Raw genomic sequence first — 27,848 nt, 5'->3', positions numbered from 1 at the left:
TCATCTCTTTGCCCGCCCGTGTCTGTTTTTCATTTAAACTTTTACTTCACCGACCCTAGAGACATAATTATACACATTTTTTTTTCCGAGAGTCAGAGGGACTTGCAACTGAGCCGAGTCTAATGCTGTGAAAAAACACAATTAAATGCTTGCTTAAAACATTTAGTAAACACATAGACATGCAACTAACTGCTACGTGTGGATTGTTAGTCATGTATGGGCCTATACCTAAAAGAAACAGACAGTGCAACTTCAATAAGTTTTAACTGTAAAGCTTTAAATATATTACACAAAATTATTTGTAAAAACCCGAAGGGCCTTAATTAAGAAACTAACAAATAAACATATGTATCTTATATATATATATATATATATATATATATATATATATATATATACATACATACTTAGGCTATTATATCTATATATATATATATATATATATATATATATATATGTGTGTGTGTGTGTGTGTGTGTGTGTGTGTGTGTGCGTGCGTGTGTGTGTGTGTGTGTGTGTGTGTGTATAACTCTCCAAGTGTGTGTGCGTGTGTGTGTGTGTATAACTCCCCTACTGATCTGCAACAGAATAACTTTTTCGAGAACAGCCTACATTTGTTTATTTGTTAGTTTCAGAAATAAAAATTATGTTGATTAAAAAAAATATCTATCTATCTATCTATCTATCTATCTATCTATCTATCTATCTATCTATCTATCTATAGATGATAGATACACATGATGTTTGCGTTCCCTTTTGAGGCTTGATATCAAGTCGATCACCATTCATTGTCAAAGACATTCTTCGAAATGTTTTCACAGAAGAACGAGCGTCAAGCTGGTCTGGAGTGACCTGAGTGCGAGCAAACGATGACAGAGCTTTTATTCGCGGGTGAACTATTCCTTTAAAAGTATGAACCACAGCTTTTCCATAGCAGCAGGGCCGAGCCAGCTGCCAATCAAAGTGACGTCAGTCTGGTTCGAGTCGCGCTGATCGAGGCACAGCGCCGGTGCGCGCTCCGAGATCCCCGTTAACTGGGCGCACACGCAAGTGTCACCATGATCAGCCTTACATGGGGTGGATCTTAAATCATAACTGCAAGATGAAGACGTGAACATACGGCACATCCTTCTGAGCGCAGCATCATAGACTTCCCTCGCGACTCTGGACGCTCCGCGCTGCACAATACTACACCACGGCGCGGCCAGACTGCCTACAGCTGCGAGGCGGCTAGGCGGAGGCTGGAAGGGGGAACACATCTATTTTCTGCTGATAATAATAAGCAACAAAATGAAGCGGAGAAAGATGGTGGTGGCGGCGGGCTTCTGCCTCTCGTTCCTCGTGGGCACTCTGATGAATTTATTGTTTATACCGGGATTTGAGCCCCACGGCGAGCGCGTCCATCGCCACCACCACGAGAACCGGCAGCAGCAGCCCGACGCGGACGCTCCTGCCCGGCTTCACGTCGATGAGCCGACTCCCGTCCAAACGGTGACCGTCGGGCGACTCCCGGAGCTCCAGCGACAAATAAGCGAGCGACTGGACGAGGTTCTGCGGTACCGGCAGAGACGGGCGCACTGGGTCGGCACCGGACCGCTGGAGCGCAGGCGACTCATGGACCTGGAGCAACGCGGCGAGGGGGAAACATACAAAGGGATCGGGAAAAACAATAATTACGATCAGTCTCAACCGACTGTATCCATAGCAACGAAATCACACCGGGAGTTTACGCGCGGGTCGGTGCTCGGCTGCAGCAGTATTGATAACGTGACCAATGTCCAGTATCTGGGCTCAGGGTACACAAAAGCGGTGTATAAAGCGACTTTGAACAGCAGCTTCTCCGTCGCATTAAAATCGGTGGATTTCGGGGGTCACGATATGGAGAATTGTGTGAAGAAATACGGGTCGTCGACAGACTGCTACAAACTCGCATCCTTCAAAATAGTCAAGGAAATGACGCTGATGGAGAGACTGCAGCACCCTAATATTCTCAAGGTAGGCCTAACAAAATTGACTTTATTTTAATAAAGCTAATTTAGATCACATTAGCTCATTTATAACCAACACACTTTAAAACGTTTTCGTCATTAGAACACTGTTCCATCAATTGAAATAATTTCTATTAGTTCTACCAAATTTTACATTAATTTCTAAACCAGTAATTTGATTCAAAGTAGCTGAATAGATGCAATAGCCCAAGAATTCATTAGGCCTACTTAGATTACAGGCTAGCTACTATTTAAAGGACAAAACTAGTTTTACATTTTAGTGGATTATTTTTTTATAGTCTGCATTTACATAAGTGGCCTAACATTATTATAAACAGCATTCATGTAATAGATGGATTTAGGTCGAACTGTTGCACTGCTATGTAATAGCGTAAGCATGAACACTCGCGTGCGCATTATAATTCTATTAATTAATAGGCTCATTAAAGCAATTCTAAAGCAATATCTAGAGTAGGCTATAGCGCAAGTAACCCAACAAGCATTTCTAGGCTAAACTCGCGTGTTTAATTACTGTGTGTGGATCGCAAGTGTGAATATTTACGCCTAGAGTATCAGAATCAACACTAGTTCGAGATGTATGTGTGTGTGTTTTAGTAATTAGCCTATCATTCAATCAACAATGGCTAAAAAATGTGCTTTGGCTCGCTGTCCGCGTATTTAGTCCCCAAATTTAGGGCGCTCCGAAACGGCTCTGCGTTGCCTCGTGTGTCATTTATTTGACATGAGCGGTTGTGTAGTTGTTGAAGTCGTAATCAGCTCTTGTAAACATAAGCGAACGAGACTCGGAAATTAACAGCCCTCGTTTATCTTCTGCCTCTGTCTTCAGACAGTCCTGCAGCTCCTCCAGCTTCAGAAATAAACCAGGCTATGTCCAAAGAAAAAGAAAACACAAATAATCTCACAGACTTACTTAAAAACTGTATGTGAATTTAATTTCATTAATGAATGAAATTAAATTAATGCATTTAATCTGTTATCTGAATTTAACCTTTAGAAAATTATTTTGTGGGCCTTTCTAGTTGTGGGTCTAGTGCTTCTAAGGTTTTGATTAATAAATTAATCAGATTAAGTTTAAATGGTGAAAATGTCCATGAATTTGTATTTGTATATTTTCACCCCTGAACATTTCCAAAATATAAATTTCACCTTTTAATGAGCATCTGTTTTCAGTCCAACCACTGTAGAATCCATCGATTAAAACAATTTACATGTTAGAATTCAGTTGTGCACATCATGTATAATAGCCAAGATAAATCAACAAATTTATCTTATAAGTTTTGATATGTTTTTGGCCTACAGTGGAACACATCCCCCACAATTTAATATGGAGACAGAGGCATGGTTTATTTAATTTCAAAAGCTGTGCCCGTTGAGATCCTGTTATTGAAGGCTTTATCAGAAGCTGTATGTAGATTGGGGCCGCCGACCTGATTTCATTCTGTGTGCTCGCAGCAGGGGACCAACGGTGCAGGACCCCAGTTAATGAACTCACACAAAAGACAGAGTTTATGGGCAAAAGAACATCATCATCGTTATATCTCACCACTTACACAAAGACATAATTCATGAAGAGATCACAGACAGCTGCCACAAATTCATATTTTTTTAGTATCTAAAAATGTAAACATAAAAAAGAAAACAAATTCACAAAGCAGACATCCTTTGTTTGACTCAACATTCCTATGTTACACATACATATATATATGTATATATATGTATGTATATGCATTGGGGAATGACATAATATTATGTATTTTATATATTTCTTAACTATTGGGTGAAACCTAATTAAATAAAGCCTAAACCTTTTGCTTGACTTTAATTCAAATGAAATAAATGGAATTATAAACTTCAGTTGTGATTACACAAGATCAGATAGATTTTTTTCCCATTACATTTGAGTTCTTTTAAAAATATCAATAATGTGTAATTGTTGACTTGAATATGGGCGTCAGCTCCAGTGTGTGCCTCGTTCTGTAGTCAAGTGCCACGTCTCACTTTAAATTTATCACCGCTAAGAGCTTCAGAGCTGGATGGAGGTTGGCTGCCATCAGGCCCAAGTTTTTAAAACTTACTAAATCAGCAACATTACTCCCGTAATACCTCTCTCTATAAACCTATTATGATAGAACACACACACACAGATATTCCTCACAGTTAACAATTAATAAACATCCCCTGTAGTCGTTTCTTCGCCCTCGCATCTAACCAATCAGGCCCAGAAGTGTTGCTTTTCATTTGCTTTAGCAGCCGCCACATAAGACAAAAATAAATGGCTCTTATTTTATAAGTTGCGAGGTCAGAGGTGAGAAGATATGATACGGCGGGCTGATTAGCACCAGGCCGGGTTCACCCAGAGTGCACACAGAAAGGATCTACACAGGTCTGCCTGCCGTTGGCCTGAAGGAGGGAGGTCACACTGCAGTGCTGTACTCGGCTTTCCAGGGCAGATTCTGAAGTCTTTAACTAACATGTCTGTCAAGCAGATCCCCGTCTTCCTCTTACAAGCGAGGGCAACACCTGTTATATAAACAGTCATGATTGGTGGTGGTGGTGCAGCTGGATCTGTGTGGACAGGGAGAGTGGGCTTATTCATGTACATTTACCATGTCAGCACTGATGTACGCAGGATGCATTTGAAGACACTAGAAACAAAGATGCAAAAGGTTTCTACCATCTCTAGTTAGTAGTCCAAGTAAGAAATTAAAAGAATAGTTTGCACAAAAATGACATTTTCGGTCAACTTTTAGTCAATTCATGATTTTTCAAACCCATATGACTTTCCCTCTTCTGTCAATACAAAGATATTGGTCAGAATGTTTGAGCTGCTCTTTTCAGTACAATAGTGGATGGTGAATTAAGCAAGTAGTATACTGGAGATTTTAAGCGTACACTACTGTATGCATACAGTGTACATGACTCAACTCCGTGCAAACATATATATATATAAGGAGTGAGCAATAGCACGATATGCTGCTGCGCATCTAGTCAGTAAAGAGCCGTTGTTAACTGACAAGCTCCGCAAACCCAAGCTGATAATGGATTTGCGCAGCTTGTCGGTTAACAACGTCTCTGTGTAGTAACAGCTGCTCTATGTGAAATCACGCACCTGATGGTATTTACTGCTGATTAGAGAACCGGCTTTACTGACGAGATGTGCATTAATCATCGGCCAATATGTATCGTGCACCCCTAATATATACCATATTTTCTGGACTATAAGTCACACTTTTTTTCATAGTTTGTTTGGTCCTGTGACTTATAGTGAGGTGCGACTTATTTAAAAAAATTAATTTGACATGAACCAAGAGAAATGAACCAAGAGAAAACATTACCATCTACAGCCGCCAGAGGGCGCTCTGTGCTGCTCAGTGTTTCTGTAGCCTACACTGAGCAGCACAGAGCGCCCTCTAATGACTGTAGACGGTAATGTTTTCTCTTGGTGCTTGGTTCTAAATAAATGTGACTTATAGTCCAGTGCGACTTATAGTCCGAAAAATACGGTTATATATATATTTATATGCATGCATTGTTTTGTTTGTCTACAAGGTGGCAACGCTGGTGAGGGCTGCTGTTTTACAGTTGAACGACAAACAAATGAGATGGAGCAACAGCAACAAAATACTGGATACGCAACAACAATAGACGTGTGTGTTGCGCGAGAGGTTTAAAAGCTACTCGCAACTATTTTAAATGAGTACAAAGACCTCAGTCATATCAGTCATAACTTCTGGAGAGAAATAGCACAGGCGCTGAACACTGATGAAACTTTCTAGTGCGCATATGTCTAACATTTATTTTTCAGTTTTTCATGGATGTAAAGTAATAAAATAGGGTTGGAACAACATGAAAGCAAAGAAGGGATGACAAAATGTTAATTTTATGTGTGAAAGCTCTCTCGAGTGTTTGTATATGGAAAGGCATTTGAAATGGTGCGTTGGGCAATCTGCAACACAGCTTAGGGGCCTGATTAGGGTGGTCTTGCGCTGGGATTATGTTTACATTAGCATGTCATTCTGTTAACTCTTCAGATTCTTAGTCGAGTCCCAAAATACACACACACACAGCGCAGGGTAATCAGTAACCTGCTAATGTGAGCATGTAGCATGTGAATGTGAAAGCTGGGTGTCCTAAACACAGAGGCCCCCAGGGTCATTTTTAAGATGGGAGTGAGACGGAGAGTTTTAGTGCTAGACGCAATTAAACATGGGTTAATACTTTAACCTCTTAGTTTGTCAGGAAGGAGAAGGCGACTGGGATCCAGTCAGCAGCAATTGTGTATCTACATTTAAAGCGATAGTTCATCCAAAAATGAAAATTCCCTCTAATCACCCTCACGTCGCTCTAAAACTTTATGATGTCATTTTTCCATGGAACACAGAACCAGTGTAGAACTCGCCTTGATCTGAACTTGTTCTTTTGAGCAAAAATAACCGGATTGGTTGGACGTCTTTATCTCATTGTGTGTTTGTAGAATTTCTGAGTTTGGGATTGTTAAAGACTTTGTTAAAATCTCAAGTCCTGAGAAACAGTTCAGAACAGGAGGATTGTGGGAGGAAATGAGTCGAAGATGGGGGTGAACTCTGCTGGCAGAATTCTGAACGCATTCTACTTCGGTCTGCTGTCTGTTTATTTTACTAGGCAGGAACAGGTTGATGAGGAAATCAGCTTGTCTCCTTCCATCGTGCGAACGTTTACTAAAAAGGTCCATGCGACTTTCAAAGGGCAGATTCACAGATCCAGGATTCAGAAAATAAATAAATCATGTAAACAGTTCAAGATGGATAAATTTCATTACGCTTCTGTCATAGTGTTAGTTTATTGGAATTTAGATTAGAGGTGTTAGTCATTTCTACCTTGAAAGATGCCAAACTCATCAGCATTAACAACTGCTGAGTCACGTGAAGCACCAGGCACAGAACCAGGCACTTGAGTGAAAACTTCTGAAGCCTTTGAAAACTTTGGCAGCGAGATTTAACAATTTCGCATTTCTGTGTTAGGGCCTTAATAAGTCTCAAATCTGTTTAATGTTCACTGATCAATTTTAGAGGCAAGGGAAAATGACTCAGAACTTTTTCCAGCGGCGTTCCTTCAGAAACTCTGATTAAAACAAGGTGGTAAAGCTCATTCCCTGAACTCATTTTATTCACTTTTCCCTCCGCGCACACATTTCAGTCAGATCCCAGCTAGAACTCAGCACACGGGCCGTCCGGTCAGTGTCAAGACCCTGTTACTGAGCAGCTCTTGTTCCCTCGGACAGTCCTGTCCTCTCTGACCGTAGACGCTGGCTTTCACTCCCCACCACTATTTCATCTCTGGGCAAACATGGACGTCTCTGTGGCCATTTTGATTTGTTGCCAAGGTGTCCTCATTAAACGATCGCGGTAGGGTTGCCAGTGAATGTGTAGTAGTGTTTTAATGGCATCTAACAGAAATGCTTTTGTGAAAGCTATTGAGCATCTGTATGTCAGCACACGTGGCACCAGTGAGGAGAAGAGCTGATGAAGATGCTAGTTAAAGTCAACATGAAGTATAAAATAGCTAACACTTCAGAATAGGGAACACCTTAGAGTTTTCCCTCAGTGAACTCCTAATTTGCTGCTCATTAATAGTTAGTAAGGTAGTTGTTAAGTTTTAGGTATTGGATTGGGTTAAAGGAACTAGAATATGGTCATGCAAAATTAAAAATTTGCCTATAAACAGTCAGTACGCTAGATAATTCTTAATCAAAATATAATAACTCAATATATCAGTGACACAAACGATTCTCCGGTTACATATTCTGGACATGTAGTCCACTTAAACTCTACTACAGCTTGACAAATTCACAACAATCTCACATTCAGATTTGCCTTCATCCAATCAAGAAATGAAAGTCTTTGCTCCACATTTTTCTTCTTTTTCGATTTTAAACAGCCTACAGTTAATGCATTTACCACAAACCATGTATTTCATGGTATGTGGCAAAAAAAGGTAAAAATCAAGTGTGTGTAGAAAAAAAGGTGTCAATCAAGTCTGTGAAAGACATAGCTGAACCTGATTTTACCAAGCACGACATCTTCCTGGATCAACATCTTTGTTGTACTGTGATTAACCAATCAGACTTGAAGAACCAGTTTATAGTTTTTGTGCAATTTAGGCTTAAAATCCATGTTTGGGACTTGTACATCGGTGTCATTTCCTCTGATTTTAGGTTTAGGTGTAAAGTTTAGGTTTAGGTGTAGGGATACGGTCAAGGCAAAAGTTTTGGATTAAAATGTTGTTTCATAGTAGACAAAAATATGTTGACCTATGAACACATCTATAACTCAGCAAAATCAGGATGTGTGAAAGACGTAGCTATTTTTTTATCATACTATCACATTAGATCATACTAGGACACAGTCTGTTGGCCACTATGCTTCACTCCTCCCTTAATGTTCCCGCTTGCTCAGTCTTTCCTGACGATTGAGAAAAGCTTCCTAGAGATCAACCTGACTGCAAAACAAACAAATAAATAGTAACTCCACCCATCACTTTTGTATTGCTTACATGCACAAAAATGAAACAGATCTGGAATTCAGTCAGTGCAGCTGGATGAAAACTTTCAGACCAAAAACTAGCTCAAATTAAAACAAAAAATCCCTCTGGTGCCCTTGGTGACATTAGCATCTGGTACAAAGCAGCTCTGGACAGATACAACGTCTTCGTTGTAAATGAACTGGACAGGCGAGTTGACCTTTGAGCTTGCATCAGTCAAAACGGCACCGTGTGGCTAGACAGACAACAGCGTTCCTCCATGTGCAGATCTGTTTTATTCCCTGCTAGCAGCCGTGGAGTCTGCAGCACAAACACACACAGTCGCTCACATTTTAGATGAATCGTGCTGATAATAGTCATTAGAGTGCATTTAATCTCAGATAGGGCCTTTGCTTTCTCGGAAAGGCTTGCTCTGCACACAGATCTTAGATCTGATTGGTCCGGTTCCTGCTTAATTTCAGAGGCTAAACTTGTTCAAGATCCTCCCACAGGGACAGTTATAAAGATCCAGAGTTGTTGTCCTAAAGTTGACATTGATGGAGATAGCCAAATGAGATTGAATCTCGGGAGCTGTCAGAAATCCCATTGCTGATTTATATATTGCACACTACGAGCCAAAACCGTTTCTAAATTTGAGCATACGGCAGCTTCTGCGGATCACCAATTAAATCTGCTGCAAATACAAAATAGTTAAAGAGCCAGCAGCACTTTCAATAGTTATTTTCTAGTGTTGTTGTGCCGCAAACAGACATCTATTGCTTCAACAAGGAAAAATAATATCAGCACTGCACAATAAATAAATAAATAAATGTGGTATAGTTTTTGGCATATTGGTATATTTTGATATATTTGGTATATTGGCAGTTTGTTGCTTGTTCTAAATATTAATCTATCAAAATTCATTTTTTGTTTTGGCAAAAAAAAAAAAAAAAAAAAAAAGTCCAACTGGGTTACAATTTATCCAAATTATATAATTCAGATCAATTTTGGCCCAGTTGGACTTTTTAAGCAAAAACTGTATTTTGTTAGATTATATTATTATATAATAATATATCAATACTCCATTGGCAATTTGGCATTTTGTTACTTGTTTTAAGTGTTAATGTAATAAAGTTCTGATTGTGCTTAAGAAATATAAAATCCAATGGGTTAAAGTCTTTCTCAATTCTAATTATTTGTTTAGATTTTGTTTTCAATATATAACTCAATTTAAATGCTTTTTTCTGTATGTGTATATCATTAATAAATACATTTATAAATTATAGCATTGCAGTACTTATGAATGTTTTTAGAAAGTGTTTCTGTTTAGGTGTTTTTGGAATAATTCCCAGTGTACATGGACTTTACTAGGCAACATAACATCAAGTGTGTCGTCATCGGACAATTTTAGCATTGCCAGTGTGTATCAGTCGGAGGTGTTATGCATTGTTAGCAAGTGTGAATGATGTGACTAAATTAAGGATTAGGTGTTTGCATGTACCGACGCAGATTTTGAAGGTTATAATTGCGACCCAGATGAACATGGAAACTAACTTGTTAACTCACACAACTGAAGCACCCACTTGGCTGTGCAGAAATATAATGGGCCGTTTCTCAACCCGCCCTCCCGATATTACCAGCCGGCGTTTCTCCTTTGATGCTGGTGATGGCTCTCACGGTACAGCTGGTCACACAGCCATAGGTTATTTTCTTTTTAGATGAAATTTCATGCTGTTTAATTTTAACTAGCTTCTTTGGCTCGAATTAGTTTAGGAAAATGTTTCTGCAAGCAAAGAGCCAAATTCTGCGCCGCTAAGAGCCCGTCATGGCAGGCTGAAGGAAACAGCCTGATAGCAGCGGCCGTAACATATAGACCTCCCCCACAAAACAAACAAACACACGCCAGCGCAACGTTTCCTGATTACAAGCTGTAGTACGTCTGTCTGTCTGCTCCCATAATGCCTTCTACAATCCCATTTAGCTGCTTTGATTTACTGAACATTTTCAATTCTAGTACATTGTCTTGTGAAATGCTTTAGTCAGTGTGGCTTCTCCAGTCGAATCTGGGATTGAAACAGTGCATGTCAACACAATGCTGCTATCTGACGGATGCTCTCGTGTCTGCGCTCTCTCTTGCAGCTGTACGGCTACTGCTACCAGGATAACAACGATATAAAGGACACGGTGACGGCCATCACGGAGCTGGGCAGCCCTCTGGAGATGATCCAGCTGCTGCAGACGCCCTGGGAGGAGAGATTCAGGGTGAGTCAGTGCTCATATCACACATTCCATCTCCTGGCTGTCTGGAGCTCCAGGGAGGAACACGGGGCTTCAATTAACCTTATCAACATGAACAACTGCGAACAAATTGAGTCCGTGATTTTTCTACAATTACTGTAATGAAGGAATTAAAGGTTGTTGTCAATTAAAGATCATGCATAATGTTGTAAAATATTATTTACTGCAGGGCCTAAAAGTCTGATTATTTATTTAAACCTAGAAATAAATAGAATAATAAATAGAATAATTTTAGAATAATAAAAAAAATGTTAAGAAATACATTCATGTTTTTTCTACTTTTGTATGCAATGTAATAAAAGAAAATAAATGTTATTGTCAATTTAACATTATTCATGACTTTGTAAAATATTGTTTACAATAACGCCCAAAAGTTTGTATCCTAATGAACATCTTATTGATTGATTGGTTATTTCTTTATCTATTTATTTACTTATTTAAACCTAGAAATTAACAGAACATTTAAGAAAATGTTTAAAAAAAAACCCATCTTGATATACATTTTTTAATTTAATTTTGTTTCTTTGTTCAACTTATTAAATGAATTAAAGGTTATTGAGAATTTGAGAGTATGACATTATAAATAAATATATACAATGTTGCCCAAAACTCTGAAACCATACTGAAAATCTTATTGATTGATTGTTTGATTTATTAAATTGATTGATTGATTTAAACTCAGAAATAAAAATAGTTTTATATATAAAGACAATTTAGAATTGAATTTTGAAGAATATTTTTTTTCCCATTCAACTTATTAAATTAATTAAAGGTTAGAGTGAATTAAAGTTTATTTGTGACGTTGTAAAATATACAGTGGGTCCTCAATGTCTGAAGCCACATTAAAATTTCTTATGTGGTTTTCTTAATGTTGATTTTTCAACTTTTCATGAACATTATATTGATAGTATAATTTGTGCTGAAAAAAAATTACATTTGGACCCAAATTATTATATATTATTAGAGAAAGATGAATAGATTGGGAGAGGCCCGAAGATACAGCTCATTTATTCCGAATAAACAAACAGAGGAAACAAATTATATTCATTTCATAAAATTACTACAATTTCATAATGCACTATATAAACATTTTTAATGACTCCAACCCAGTCAGCCAACCTCTAACTATGTTTTCTGTGAAGCCATGGGACAGCGGTTCATGCTTTTCCCTCCTACCCAGTGCTCATGTGGGTAATAAATGTGACATATCCTCCTCTCTCTGCCCCTAATAATTCCTTCAGCAGTGTTTCTCTATAGTGAAACTCACTTGAAAAAAACCAAAGAAAAAACAAAACAAATGGATCCGTGCTGTTAGAGCACAGAATAAAGCCTGTCTAATGCAGCACTTCTGGAGAGCTGGCTGTGTGGGACGTCCCGCACTCTGCTTTCTCTGAGCCTGCCTTATACACCCGTCTGATCGCTATCGCTATGGCAGACTCCCATAATGATTTGCCATGACTTCTTCCTGTGTGGCGAGGATGTAACTGAATGAAGTCCCAATTAGCCCTTCCTCTGATAACAGACAGCTGTTGACAAGAATTTAGAATTATAGAATATTTAGAATATAGAATTCATATTTTCAGATTATGTGATTGCAAGCCAACAGCGACTAAAGCTACAGCCTTCTCTAGTGTATTTTACTGGCCCGTCACACACTCACACACCCACACAATGATTCACAAACACAGATCAACTCACTCGCTGCACAAAAGCGAAGGCGCTTGGTAAACATTCATGCTTTGATAGGGAACGCAGCACACTCGTCTACATGTCAACACTGCACTGTACAGTTCAGCAGAACAATTCATCACTCAGTATTAACAATTCCAGCCTTTCCATTTCCATAACTCGTAGCTACCACAGTATTCCGCTTAATATATTTATTAGGCTCATTTTTCAGAGTGATATTTGAATGAATTTCCAGTCTAGAACAATTGAATCATTCTAATGAGAATAAGACAAGTGTCTTTCTGTCCCTGCTGTTGATTTTCTTATGGTTTGATTGCCTGGCCTTCTCCTTTCTAGACTTTCTATTTTTAGACATTTTATCAATTCCTTTATATAATTTACATAGTGAGAAAGTAGCCTACTAGTGTGTGTGTGTGTGTGTGTGTATGCATTGTTCCATCAGATATAGTAGTCAATCCTGTGACAAAATATGTGCAGTGTTTTGACACTATATGAGAATGTTCATACTGCACACAATTTTTTTTATGAATTATATGGAACTGACTGTTTGTTGTTATTTGTTTAAAGGGATAGTTCACCCAAAAATCAATACTACCCCATAGCCTTTTTTTCACACATACAGACTTTACTGGTAAATTATCAGTAAATTACCATTAAGAAATAATGTGTGAACAGGACTTTTTCAGAAATACCATTAAATCAGTTTCACCAAGTTACTGGTATGAGGAATTGCTGGAATGATGCTGTGTGTAAACGCAGAATGATATACTGGTATGAACACATACGAGTTCAGAACATGCTGATGTAAGATGTCTACTCTGGACTAATCCAGAGCTGTTGAATTTAAAATTCATTGTGGGTTGAGATTTTGAAGGCCACAAAAGTGCATCCATCCATCATAAAAAGTACTCCACACAGGTCTGGTGGGTTAATAATGGCCTTCTGAAGTGAAGTGATGCATCTGTGTAAGAAAAATATCCATATTTAAAACTTTATAAACCATAATCTCTAGCTTCTGGTAACTGCCATTAATTTGTTTTGATATAACTCTGATTGTATTCGTCTGAAAGAAGAAAGTCATATACTAGAGGCTAGAGGTTGGGCTAAATCATGGGGTAATAAAATTTTTGGGGTCAACTATTCATTTAAATAGTGTATTCAGTTTCCATAATATGTACACTGGAGGCCATATTAAAGATAGATTATTAAAGATGTGAGCACAATACCAAGAAACATTCTAATAATGACAAATGAGCCTAATAAGTTCTCATTTGTCAGCGTGGAAAATTAGAAACTGGACATTTTTTCCTTTTCTATTGCTTCTGCAACATCAATATGAGAGATGTTGATGTATTTTAGACATTCAGTCACATACTGTATCTGAAATCACCCATTCCCTGTTTACTATTTATTGAAGGTGACACAGTCGTGTGTGAATCTAGAAAATTTAAAAAAACACTACGGCACATTGTGTATGATGTTACGTAAGTGTTGCGTTCCAAATTAACAGCTTCTAAATTCCAAAGTGACATTTAAGATTGAAGCATTTCCCAATTTCAATAATCGGATTAGCAAGTTTGGAGATTTCCTTCATTTCTTTGCTGTTCAAACTCCAAACAATATATCTGAGTAAATGGATTTGAGACAGATCCGCCCCCAAATCTGTTTTGCTGCCTGTCTGAACAAAACCATGTAGTTACGTCCATTCCACATGTGTTTATAAATGCTAATACGTCATGTCTCTTTAAGACTGTCCTCTACGGACAAACTCCCAGTGTGCTGCTTGGCTCTTTTTCTCTGTATGCATGTGGAACAAAGCAGAAACACCCCAGCAATGCTTTAGCAACATTTGAATTGCGTATGAGGCACTAATAGACTCTGGGGAGACCATCGAATCTGTCGACTTCCAAACAGCTCATTTAGGTCCAAAGCCATTTCCTCTGTGCGCTGACGAAGGCTTTTTTAACATGGGCCCAGGAGCGACGACACACCCGTTCACACACCAGCTCAACCAAATACGTGACAAACAAGCAAACGTTCACACGCTTGCGTTTGTATACCAGTGGTAAAAAAATGCTTGCCGCATTTTTGAGGAAACCAAATCTGTTGGGGTGTTTTAGACGGCCTTGCCTCCCTTACAATGGCTTTCTCAATGGTTTTACCAAATCTGCCCCAAGTTAAGCACGACAGCAACCCACACGCAGTCACACAGTGTGAGGGGGCTGACCTTTCCCAGTAGTTGCTAATCCGGAGTGTATTAAAAGCAGCTTTTGTCTGTTGTGAAAGGCATGGGCAGTGTCTCCTCCACCCCCTCATCTCCTCTCTGTTTGCTTCTCTTTTATGTTCTCCTCTCCTTCTCTCAGTTGCGTTCACTCCTCTTTGCGTCTCCGTCCTCCTCTTCTTTCCCCGCAGCCGTCTAATCTTCTGAACTCTGCCCTTAAGAACGTGGTAGATGTGCGTGTCGCTTGAATGCGAGGTGTCACCAGCTGCCAGAGCTTCAGCCTCGGCCCTCGTACCCTCACACACAGTAAGAGGGCTAATCCTCAAGGAACACACTTGTGGGCTTGCACACATGCACCGCACAACGGGCCTCATGGGTCATGCAAGTGGGTTCTTCAAGTACTTGAAGGCAGTCGTAGGTTTACCCGTTTTGACTGGTGGTCTCACTGGTGTTGTATATGTAAATATCTTCAGACCGTTACTTTGGACAGCTGTAGAACTATTTGAATATATGAAATCTGAGGGTGCAAAAAATCTAAAGATTGAGAGAATTGCCTTTAAAGTTGTCAAGATATTTACAAAATATCTTCATGGGACATGATCTTAACTTAATATCCTAATGATTTTTGGCATAAAATATTATTATTGTTTTTTTGGACCCATGCAATGTATTTTTGGCCAATGCTACAAAAATACCTCTGCTACATCAAACTGCTTTTGTTGTCCAGGGTCACTTTTATTTATGTATTTGTTTGTTTGTTTGGTTGATGCATTTTCCATCATCTTACCATCACTTAATGTTTACGTTAATAATTCAATAACATTGATAAATGTAATCTTTAGGAAGTCTCAAAATGACTATACATTTTTATACAGTTTATAATAAAATAATGTTGTAATGCCTGTACTATTAGAACTTGCAACACTTTTAGATTTTAATGTTAAATTTTCGATTTATTTACATATAATAATATAGAACATTTGCACTGGCCTTTGGATATTGCGCATAACATGAAAATAATTACTGGCTTATCAGTATCGGCAATCATTTTAATATTTGTGCATTTTCACTTTTTACACAGATCCCTGCACATGCCATGTCAATGAAAAAATTAGATAATATAGTCACAAATTAGAAAATTGTTCCCACAACTTGTTATGTAGTTGTATTTAAATAGTGGCCACACTGTACTAATTAGATGCTTCATTTTCATTTAGTAGCCATTTGTTGTTGTTGTTATTTAGTGTTATTTTTAACCCTCCATAATACGTTTCAAAACAATAGATTGCTTTCCATATTGACATTATTGCGTGTCTCTGCAGATCTGTCTGAGTCTGATGAGGCTGCTGCAGTATTTGGCTCACTCCCCGCTGGGGTCCGTCACCCTGCTGGACTTCAGGCCGCGGCAGTTCGTACTGGTCGGGGGAGTGTTGAAAGTGACCGACCTGGACGACGCCAGTGTTGAGGAGACGCCTTGCTCCCTGTCTTCTCCTTCAGACTGTCTCATGGAGTTCCCCGCCCGCAACTTCACCCTCCCCTGCCACAAGGGCCATTGCGAGGGAATCAACGAAAAGAGAAACCTCTACAATGCTTACAGGTGTGCATTCATAACCTGAAATCTGTGCCAACTTGTGCTCAATATTTGCGAGATGTTGACATATTTTTTTTCCATTTCCCCAGATTTTTCTTCACCTACTTGTTACCTCACAGTGCTCCCTCAGCCCTGAGACCCCTCCTGGACAAAATCGTCAACTCTACAGGTGAGTGTGATTTCATTTAGATCAGTTTTTATCTCTGCTTGAAAAAGTGGGTCATATCAGCTTAAGATGGCTTTAGTAACTGGTCTAAACAGTCAAAACTAGATCCAGCAGATGGTAGTTCAACTGATCAGCCATCTAAGCCAGCTGGACCAACTAATGACAATAAATGATTAGCTTGGACATGCTAGAAACCATGCAAACCCACATAAGCCCCTTTCACACTGCACGTCGGCCTAGGAAAATTGCCAGAACATTGCCGGTCACCTTCTGGGTGAAAGCAAACACGTCCTGGGATTGATTGCGTAACTTTGCTGGGTTCAGTCCCAGAATGAGCGCTGTGTGAACAAAAGCCAGATCTAAAGCCGTGTCGAAGTGATGACACACGTTATCATGCGACTCTTTTACCAGGTGTTTTGAACGCAGATCAACGTTCGCGACGAAAAAAATATGTGCAAACCGTAACGAAGCAGAGATCAGTTAGTTCCTCACTTTCCGCGCTGACGCTGAGATCGTTCGCCAGCTTAAGAGAAAGTTAATGTGCCTAGCGTTTCCGACTCGTACAGTACACATCACGCCCCGATGTTACGTGTCTTTATGGGACCTTTATGGGTTGTGTGTGAATGCATGCACATATTCCGCGTAATCACCGTTAGAGTAAAAGTGCAAAATCTAGCAACCTGGGATTTGCCAGGGCACATTATCCGTGTGTTTTCCGTAATCGCAGTGTGAAAGGGGCTATACAGTGCCACCTGAAACTGGTTTTAGCTTCGGTGCTCGACAGTGCTAGCCATTAATTTGCATTTAAACTTAAAACCAGATTTGTGTGAACTGTAAAATGTATTAATAAGCATTTGTGTGAATAAAGGTCCCTGGTCATTAATAAGTCAAAAAAGTACAACATTTATTTTATTTTTTTAAATCTAGTTTTATAAAATGTAACGTCGTTAAAAGGTCATAAATATCTTGAATGATACTGTACATAACAAACATCCTAAACACTGCTCATTCAAAACAATTTCTTTTTTTATTTACCGTTTATTAATTCTAACCAATTTTCACCATATTTTGGGGTTGTAAATAACAAGTTACACAAGTTATTATTTGTATTTTTGTTACAAAATACAAAAAACTGTATCTGCTTTAATTTAATTCCATGCAAACTGTAAAAATAAAGACTAAGCACGTTATTTAACAGACAGTATTTTCTCTCTCTCTCTCTCTCTCTCTCTCTCTATCTATCTATCTATCTATCTATCTATCTATCTATCTGTCTAGTGTTTATACAGTTTAAAGTAGATCTATAACTATTTACACAATTATTAAAGGCAGTTGAAGCATAAATATTTAAAAACCTACATTTTGTACTTAGTGTACTTTGTTTGCATGGAAATGTCTCCTTTAATATGTGTTATTAAGGAATAACACATATTAATCGATGCATTTTCAATTCATTCCATTTTTCAACTTTCATGTGCTGTTTGGTTAAAAAGCAAGTTTAAAGCAATGCTTTTTTTGTTTGCTCAAACATCCTCTTACAAACATTCCTCCTCTTCACATCCAAACATTTCTCTTTCCTTCCCTCCCAGATGCCTTTTGTCTCTGCCCTTAATTCCTTTCCTTATGCGCTCTATCGTCATGTTCATCAGTATAATGGCATGTCAGATAGTGTTTGAAATCTGTTGAAATCTGACAACAGTCTGTGAAGCTGCGGGTAGCGTGGGTGGTCCGGCCTCGATCCTATCTTTCTCTCTAGGGTCACGAAACATCCACTTCATCACTATGTAGCCATGTTTTCTTAATGACAAAATGCAAACCATTATTAGTTCTTAATGCTGTATGAATGTGTTTCAGGGGAGCTGATATGGGACACAGACGAAACTCTGGTTCACCTGGAAAAAGTGTTGGATATCTACAGGAACGGACATTACCTCAAGAATAACACACAGACACACAAAACAGGTAAGTGACCTGGACAGATACCAATTTACTTTGACCTTTGACATCACTGAACACACTTAATGACAATTCAGATGCTCATTCAGAAAGACAGGCACACATATGTGACACTGGACCACAAAACCAGTTGTAAGTACCACAGGTATATTTGTAGCAATTGCCAAAAATAGTGTATGGGTCAAAACTATTGATTTTTCTTTTATGCCAAAATTCATCAGGATATTAAGTAAAGATCATGTACCATGAAGGTATTTTGTTAATGTCCTTCAATAAATATATTAAATTTAAATTTTAGTTTAGTAACATGCATTGCTAAGGACTTCATTTTTAACAATTGTAAAGGCAATTTTCTCGATATCTTGAAGGTTTTTTTTTTTTTTGCACCCTCAGATTTCAGATATTAAAATATAGTTATTCAAAAGTATTGTATAGATATTCAGTATTTAGTATTTTTATCCAGTACAAAGATATGAAATAATTTACTTAAGGAGCAAAATTACATTTAGGTATTTTTTCTATTTAAAAAAATAAAAAAAATAAAAAAATAAAAACGGTTTTACTTTAAACAAGAAAAGGTCTGAAAAGTGTTTCTTACTTCATTGGCAAATTTCTTTTTTGATAAGTGAAAACAATTGGTACATTTTCAGAAAACAAAACTAAATATCTTACGTAATTTTGCTGCTCATGTAATTATATATTGATTTAAGAATATTTGAATATTTGTACACAAAACCAAGATAAACATGCTAAAAAAAGAAGTTAATTTTCACAGTAATATGACCAATCTTCTTTCGCAATTTTTCGCAATTTTTTAATTGACACGCACAAAACTGAAAGAAAACCTTCCGTTTTCCACTTGTAATTGTGGCCGTGTTCATATGCTCATCTCCTAAATACAGTGCAATCATTCTGAGATGACGAGACGGCAGCCGAACAGCAGTTGTTCAGTCAGCGTGGAGAGAGGGAGATTTATGTTTGCATGTAAGGACAAATGAGAGGAGATTTAGAAGATTAGAGTTTATATAACTGGTGAGCAGAGGGGCTGCTCACAGGCCTGACGGACAAAACAGCCATCTCAGCACTCAGAAACACCTCAGCCTCTCTCCTACTCGCTCCACCCCTGTTTTCACCATTTTGTCTCCATTCTCTCTTTCTTTCTTTGCTATCTCTCCTGCTCTTCTCTATGCTTCATTGGCAGTCAATAGCAGACAAACTTGTTGACTGATGAGAGCTTTAAGCAAGTGAGGGCCATCTTCTCCAGAGCCATTTAACTCTTTCCTCTCTCATCGGTCCCTGTCTTTGCCGTCTATAGTCTAGAAATTCAATTTAAAATTGAGTATTGTACTGCATTATGCTTCATACCCAAGTTTGAAAAAAAAAATGCTGTAATTCCATAATTTCTTTGTAGACCATTTCTTTTCCTTTTTCATTAACAACAAGCCATTCAGTACTATTTTATGCGAATGGTTAACATCCAGTATCTAATTTAGTATTAATAGTTCTGTGATTTAGAAAAAAGCTAATAATTGACAGTGATGTCACAATAACAACTGTGCTGATATCAACAATACAGTACGAAACCACACTTATTTATAGCGCATATTTAAAAACAACAGAAGTTGGCTCAGTGTGTTTATAGATCAATAAAGCAATCAGTTGAAACATTTAAATACTGCATATTATGATATTTGACTATTGAGATGTGCTCAGTTTTAAGTAAATGTGTAAAATACACTCATAATATATAAATATATTTTTAGCAAGTGTGCACTAAATTGATAAGACAGTAAATACAATATTTATAACGTTGCACAGCATTTCTGTTTCAAATCATGGTTTCCTAAAAAAAAAAAAAAAAAAAAATATATATAATAAAGAAATGTTTCTTGTGACACTAAAGCCTGCAAAAAAAAATAAAGATAAATAAATAATAATAATTATAAATTGTAATAATATTTCACATTTTTATTGTTTTTACCGTATTTGATCAAATAAAAACAGCCTTAATTAGCATAAGAGACTAACGTTTCATGGTACAAATCTTTGCAAAGCAGCTTTATAGAAAATTGAAGTTTCTACATTATATTTAGGAGTAGTCCAGTGTGCAGTTAATTGACCGGACACTTCTCTGCAGCGATTGGTGTTGTCTGGATACAGATGGGGCTTCCCTGCGGAATTCACTCCTGCCCAACACACATTAAAATCCCAGCATGCCTCTGGCTCACTACATCACCTTCCGTCTCATTTCTCCTGTGTTTTACAGGAACAATCAAAGAAAGCAAGAGCTCCATAAAGCATTAATTAGGGCAATAAAGAGCCTAATAGTTGCTCTTATTTACTGGCTTCTAGCTTCACTTAGCTGCCACGTGCGGCCCTCGCTCTCCCCGATCCCACCACGCTCACTCATCAGAAAGACCTCATCGAGGGCAGCTTGCCCAGTGACCTTCATTCAGAGCTGGAGAGAAATAGTGAATCACGTCAGTAAAGCCCATCCAGCCATATCCCTGAAGAGCCAGAGAGGGAAAATTCAGAGACTCAGAGATTCCGACATTTATTGCCTGGTAGTCGAGACGTTTGTAGAACACAGTTAACTAAGCTGTTCTCCTTTTATCAGACCCATTGTCACAGTCCTGCGAATGAGGCCTTGAGTTTACATAACGTCCTTTTTGGAGATCGTTAAAACCAAGAAAAACTCTGCAGACCATTTGAGATGCTTTCCAGAATCAGCAATGCAGCAGTGCCATATTGACAGCTCTCCAATTGATATATCCTGTCCACAATGTGGACTACCCTGGGATCGTTTTTTGCAAAAGCATACAAATACATGACCACATTGTCAGCAGTTATGCCAGAGGCGTACAGTCCATGACAATGTATCCATCGCCTGTACACTGTAAAAGAGCCACATATGGATTGTGAAAATGCAGGCTGGCTGTATTTCAGTGCGGTTGACCGGTGGTTGGCGTCAAATCAAAGGCCTCCTTCAACGGTCTTTAATGGTCATATTAACAGTGTATTAACATGAAAAAGAGGAACGTTACACAAAGTGCTGTCAGCAACTCAGTTTGATAATGGTAGATGAGTATACACAGCAGGTTTGCTTGCTGGGTTTTGTCACAATGTGCTAACGAAGGGCTGCGTTCATATAGCTTAAAGACAAGTGAAGTTCATTTAAACACAATAATGCAGACCATGCTGACTGCTTAAAGCTAAAATATCATGAAAATCTGACATTTTCCAAGTTTAAGCGATAAAATAATAAGAGTCCCCGGTACATCTACCAACCCAGAAAATGTGGAAAATGGATGACCCAGTACATTTATTTTGGTAAGCCTTTCTCTGCAAGTAGGGCTGCAACAAACGATTATTTTAATAATTGATTAATCTATCCATTATTAGGATGATTAATCAACTAATCATTGATAATTTCGCTGATTAATGAGTAGACATTTATTGATGATTCAGCTTTTGCAATTAGTTAAAATACTTAGTTATACTTATTCTAACAAGTAAATGAAGGTAATCACTTCAGCTTTTGAAAGTCATATTATGTAATTACAGTAATGCAATTCATTTATATAAGTAAATATATTTCAAATGGATAAGAAACAAAATAAAGGTTAAGTGACGTTTTATTTTTGGGATAAACTAATATTCACAACATAATCTATCTTAAAATACCTTATAGGGTTATGATAATCAAAACAGTCCTGAGCTAGATCAAGCTTTGATCTCTGCAAACCAAACTATAACTTTAATGAATTGTTTATTCCCCACAAATAAAAATAATAATAATTATTATTATTTTTGATCATTTGCTAGCTCCACACTGGAGAGCTGCTTTAAAACAGAAAATCAGGTTGTAATTCTTACTGAAAGCGACACTGACTGTTTTTTCATGTTTAATACTGTACAGCTGCTTGATTTGAGGCTATCTATTGCATAAAGTACTATATAAATAAACGTGACGTGACAGGACTGGACTTTACTGGAGTACTGAACTACAATGCTCGTGCAAACATTCTCATCTCTGTAATCAGATGCTTTTTTAAACTGCTGCCTTCTCACCACTGTCAGTTTTTGATATGTTTATTTTGTTATTGGGAGGAAAGCGTGTAGTATTTATTTACATATTCATCCAAACGCCAACTCAGCACCCTCTCGTTTGGCTGCCTTTGCTCTGAAGTGCTGCCGCTGCGTCTTTTTTTCTTTGAATTGCATCAGGAGAGCTGAATTACAGCCTTGCACTACAGCGCCCCACTGGTCAAACTGTGTTATTGCAGGCTTTTACATTAGGTCATATGAAATAGAACGGCTACTCAACAACAAAAATATGTCAGCAATTTTTTTATTGTTGACGTTGTCGATAATGTTGACTAATACTTTTAGCCCTCTCTGCAAGCTTGTGAAAAAATGAGTCAGATTTCGCTTCCCCCGTGACTTGGAAAGGGGATCTTATTTTAATATAACCACCCCTTAATCTGCATGTTTCCACCCACAGCACTGCTATTCTGTTTTCGCAAAGTGACAACGCAAAGTTCTAACGTCATGGCTAAAGTTTGAGCAAAGCATGCTAATTGCTCTGTCGTTGGCACAGACGAACACAGAACAACGTTTAGGGTCCCAGCCTCGGAGACAAGAAAGCAGTGGATTTATTGATTTATTTACACTGCTGCCTCACAGGTTAGGGTTGCTCAATAAATCGCATGCAATGTTTAATTTGCATCTTGTCAGTAAAGCTGGTTCTGTAATCAGCAGTAAATCTCCATTACGTTTAACGTTTAACATTAACTACACAGAGTCGTTGTTCACTGACAAGCGGCACAAAACCACAATATTTGGATTTTGTTTTGTGCAGCTTTTCAGTGAACTACAAGATAATCAAAAGTAAACAGATGTTTTTTAGCAGAGTATCGGAGGTATGAGCTGTAAAGGCACAGCCCTATTCTGAAAAAGGGGGTGGGGAGCAGCAGCTCATTTGCATTTAAAGATACATCCACAAAACATTTACATTTTCAAAATTATATAATAAATAATATTTTATTATAGTATTTTGAGCTGAAACTTCATAGACACATAACGGGGACATCTGAAACATATTACATCTTGTAAAAAGTGGCATAATAGGTTTCTTTTCTAAATGATATTCTGTTGCTTTTATGTTTTACAATACAGACTGTGTCAAAGCAGTTTGACAGCAGAATCAATTATGGAGATTCTCGGATTCTGCTGTAAAAGACAATAGTGTCATTGTTTCTCTCAAGTCAGTTCTGTTTTGGTTCAGTTCTCAGAAACGTAACCATGTTTAGTGACTTTTTACCAAAGTCTGCCTTTCAGCAAATCAATTAAGCATGAACGGCATGTCCTGTTATGAATATTTGTTTTACGTTATAATGTGCCCCTTCCACACATACTTTTCAGATTGTTCCTACTTGCCCGTTTTCATCAAATCAAGTGGCTCGCAGCTGTTGAATTCATACAGGCTGCAACATATATTCTTTCGCTCATCTGAGAGAGAGCAGCTGCCCCTTTTCAGTAATGTAATGTCATACATTCAGTATTACAAACATGATGTTGTATTAATGTGAATCGCGTTTTGTAATGTTGACTTGATACAACATGACTGAGATGAGAAACAGAAAGCTGCGCTTTTGATGACAAAAGACACACATTAAAGGTCTGGCCATCATAGCTGCTGTGTTGGCAGTGATACAGTGGTCTGTTCCTCACATATCTCTTCTCATTAGTTACTCTTGACGTGTACTGAACTCATGACTCTACTGCCCACTTTAGTTTAATATCATACTGTTTTATAACCAGACGTGACATTATAATGGGTAATCGATTAGGATGTGTTTCTTTTAACCCCACTTATAGTGAAATCTCTCAAAGTTCGGCTGCATATTATCTATTGTGCACATATTGGTTATGATTGTGACACAGTATTTTTATGTTTAGTGTGGACAGACAGATTACTGGTCAGGACTTGCTGGTAGGAACTATGGATGCATTATTATATTGCAACAATATAATCATTAAAATTACATATATTACCAAAACATTACATTAATTGCAGTTGGGATCATGTTGAGTTGGTTTTAAAGTGTGTGTATGTATGAGTGAGTTACTGAAGAGGCAAAAGATAAAGGCAGAATCAGAAGACACATGTCAAACTCTGACTAACAACAGCCTGAAGACTCCCCTCGTCAAAGAACAAGACAGCCCTTTGTGTTAACACAATGACGGAAATTGTTTCACTGTGGGTTAACATCCTACACACACAGACACTATGCTTTTCTTGGACAGTTTTTATGCATTTGATTTATTAAGCAGTGTGTGTCAGTGCTGTCATGGGGGCTGTCAGTTTGCCTAGAAACACTGAACATGAAAGATTTACTTAGTGACATTCAGAATGAAATGAAAATCAAAATACAATAAAATGAAATAAAATAAAAATCTGTTTGGTATTTCTTATAAATAACAAATATTTCTAACTATATACATTTCTTCAGTCTTCATTAGAACAACATCTTTTCCCAGATCTAATTTTTCTTTTTCTCTTTTGGCAGAGTATAAACGTGTGTCAGATGCTTCGATAGCAGTGGAAAACTACCGCTGCTGGCCGTCCTATCAGCATGACGGATGCCTGCTGTCAGTCTTCAGCATTGATGAAGCTATTGACGTGTGTGAGAGCCATGCCCAGTGCCGGGCCTTTATTATGACCAATCAGAGCACATGGACAGGTAATGCGGCACAGTTTCGCTACATTTCTATATGTGACCCTGGACCACAAAACCATATACTGTAAAATATATATATATATATTGCATGAGGCGTCTCCACTTCCTTTCACTATAGAAAAGTGAAGTCCAAATATCCCAGTATGACTGATGTCATCTTGTGCCAAAGACAACATTAATCTGCTCAGATTTGTGCTGAGCTGTAGTGTTGATGTAAATGTGTGCATGGATTTGAGTGAATGCACATCCTTTGGGGCATGACAAATGTACTGATGATTGCTCTAACTGCCGTGACTGTCCACTCCTCACACCCCACACTCATTCTTCTCTTCTCTCAGCACCACACACAACCAAGGCATATAGACCAGCGGTTCCTGACCGGTTGGTCACAGATCCCAATATGAGCTGGAGATCTGTTCTTACAGTCCAGTGCAACATTTAATGGCTCAGAAGTTGACCGTTCAAAGCTCAAGATGTCAGCAAGTTGTATGTTTGAACTAAAGGATCTTAGGAGGAATAAAACTAGACACACATGGGACAATGGATGACATAAAAAAATATATATAGAGCTGAAGTTTAGAATCTGAAAAGTGATCATATCTGAGTACGTGAAGCATGAGATTATTGGGTATTTTTGTCAGGAGAAACATCTGACTGCCCTCCAGAAGCTAGTTACATCAGATGTTATTAAGTTGCGAAATTAGTGAAATTCCAGATTCATTCAGAAATCACTTTTAAACCAAGCAGCTTTCTGAATCTGCATGACCAACTTGAACCCGTTACGAAATCTGCAACTTGCAAATTCCCGATTGCATGGATTCCTATTGAAATGAATTGATTTCTACTGTAAAAAATTAGCCAAACATCAGTAAATGTGTCCACACCTTTAGATTAGATGTTGTAGATCCACAGCACTCTCATATTTCTATTTCTCCCATTTCCTGTTTCTCACATCCTGTCTGTCCTGTCTTCCGTCTGCTGTTTTGTAGCAGGAAATGGCCGTTCTTTCTCACAGCCTGTTGCACTCTGCTTGCTCTCTGCAGGTCATCAGCTCGCGCTCTTCAAAACCGGTGCAGCCAGCATGAGAGCGGCTCCAGGTAAACTCGCGTACATACGGCTGGGGGCAGCTGAGAGCTGAGATGAGAGAGCGCCGTACAGCGGTGATCAGACATCATCAGTATCTTCAGATCGTCTCCCTCTGAAGACACTCGTGTTCCTGAGGGCATGCTGCTCTGGATTCTGGAGGACTGTCAATAGAGAAAGCATCTTTCAAGAAGTTGGAGACTCGCTCAGGCGAAGGTCAGCTGTCAGCTATGTGCAATACTGCCTCTTTGAACCTGGGATTGGACTGTGAATGTGTTAATGTACCTGGCAGAGATGCAGAGAGGCTGTCTGTGCTTGTCATGGCAACGTGTGTGTGTTTAATGAGATCTCCTGTCAATATTGCTTTCATTCTTTCTTTTCTTTCTCTCAATCTGTCATTGATTCTCTTTCTGTTTCTGCCCACACAGAATTCTTCTTTATTTGCTCTGATATTCAGCACTTTTTCACCACGCGAAACAGGGTCCATTTGTTAAGCTTTTAAAAGCATTTGCTTCGATTTTTGTGATCTTTTTAAATATTTGCTCACATAAAACGAATTCATCTGACAATTGATTCCAAATGCTCACTTAGACAGGTCTAAACAAGTAATTTATTGGTTTAACGAATGAAAATGCTTCCAAATTATGAAATCATTTTTAAAGAGTTTGCTGAAATACACAAACAGATCAGCAACAAATCTGTAAATTTATAATAAAAGTCTAAGTTTTTTTTTTTTTTTTTTTTTTTGTCATTAAAGCTTTTCATGTTTGTTTAGATTTTTTGTTATTATTTTCAATGGCAGAATGTAATGAGACATTTGAAAGGTTAGTTGTGGTATGTCATTGTTAGATGGTGGTGGATGTGGTTAGTCGGCCAATCCCATTGATGGTGTGATAAAGTTTCCCAAGGAAATGTCATGTCAATCTATTACTTGACTGGTGAAGGAGTTCAAGAGTTTTCTGCTTTCAGCGAAAGCACTGAGATGTACATGTACATGTTTTCTAATGAGTCTTATGGTTGTGTTTATTGTGTATTGTGTGGTTGTGTATAAGAGAGTGATATTTTTATATTGAAATATAAAGTCATGAGACTTCAAAATGTGTCCTGGTCACATTTCTTTCTTTCTTTTTTTTTTTTTTTTTTTTTTTTTTTTTTTTGGTGAGTGATTAACATTTTCAAGGTCAGGGTTACGTTATATGAGTGTTTAAAAAAAAAAAATGTTTCAGGTGTAAAGTAGGAATGTTTTACACTACCCAAAAGTTTAGGGTCAGTAAAGTTTTATTTTTTTAAATAAATGTGTACTTATTCAACAAGGACATCTAAAATTAATAAAAAGTATAATTTATGTTATATATATATATATAAAACTTAAATAAATAAATGCTGTTGTTTTGAACTTATTCTTCATCAAATAATCTTGAAAACAATTACAGTTTAACCACATAATATTAACCAGCAAAAGCAGTTTTCCACATTGATAATAATATGCACTATTCCACTTTTCAAATAATAATAATAAAAATAAAACATTTTTGAAAAGAGAGGTAAACTACTTTCAAACTTTAAAAACGACAAATGAAATGCATGTGAAAAA

At 37.9% G+C, this 27,848-nt stretch overlaps 1 protein-coding gene across 1 annotated transcript; it reads left to right on the top strand.

Moving 5' to 3' along the window:
* The first annotated feature begins 852 nt into the window (after positions 1-852).
* On the top strand, positions 853-27,354 carry LOC113057240 (extracellular tyrosine-protein kinase PKDCC-like). Its single transcript, XM_026224482.1, has 7 exons — positions 853-1,995; positions 10,647-10,769; positions 16,038-16,312; positions 16,396-16,475; positions 18,327-18,434; positions 25,001-25,174; positions 26,215-27,354. The coding sequence occupies exons 1-7, from the start codon at positions 1,291-1,293 to the stop codon at positions 26,307-26,309; spliced, it is 1,560 nt and encodes a 519-aa protein (XP_026080267.1). The 5' UTR covers positions 853-1,290; the 3' UTR covers positions 26,310-27,354.
* The last annotated feature ends 494 nt before the right edge of the window (positions 27,355-27,848 follow it).

The sequence above is a fragment of the Carassius auratus genome, chromosome 38 (genome assembly GCF_003368295.1).
Source record: "Carassius auratus strain Wakin chromosome 38, ASM336829v1, whole genome shotgun sequence".
Lineage (NCBI taxonomy): Eukaryota > Metazoa > Chordata > Actinopteri > Cypriniformes > Cyprinidae > Carassius > Carassius auratus.
This window is presented reverse-complemented; position numbering and strand designations above follow the sequence as displayed.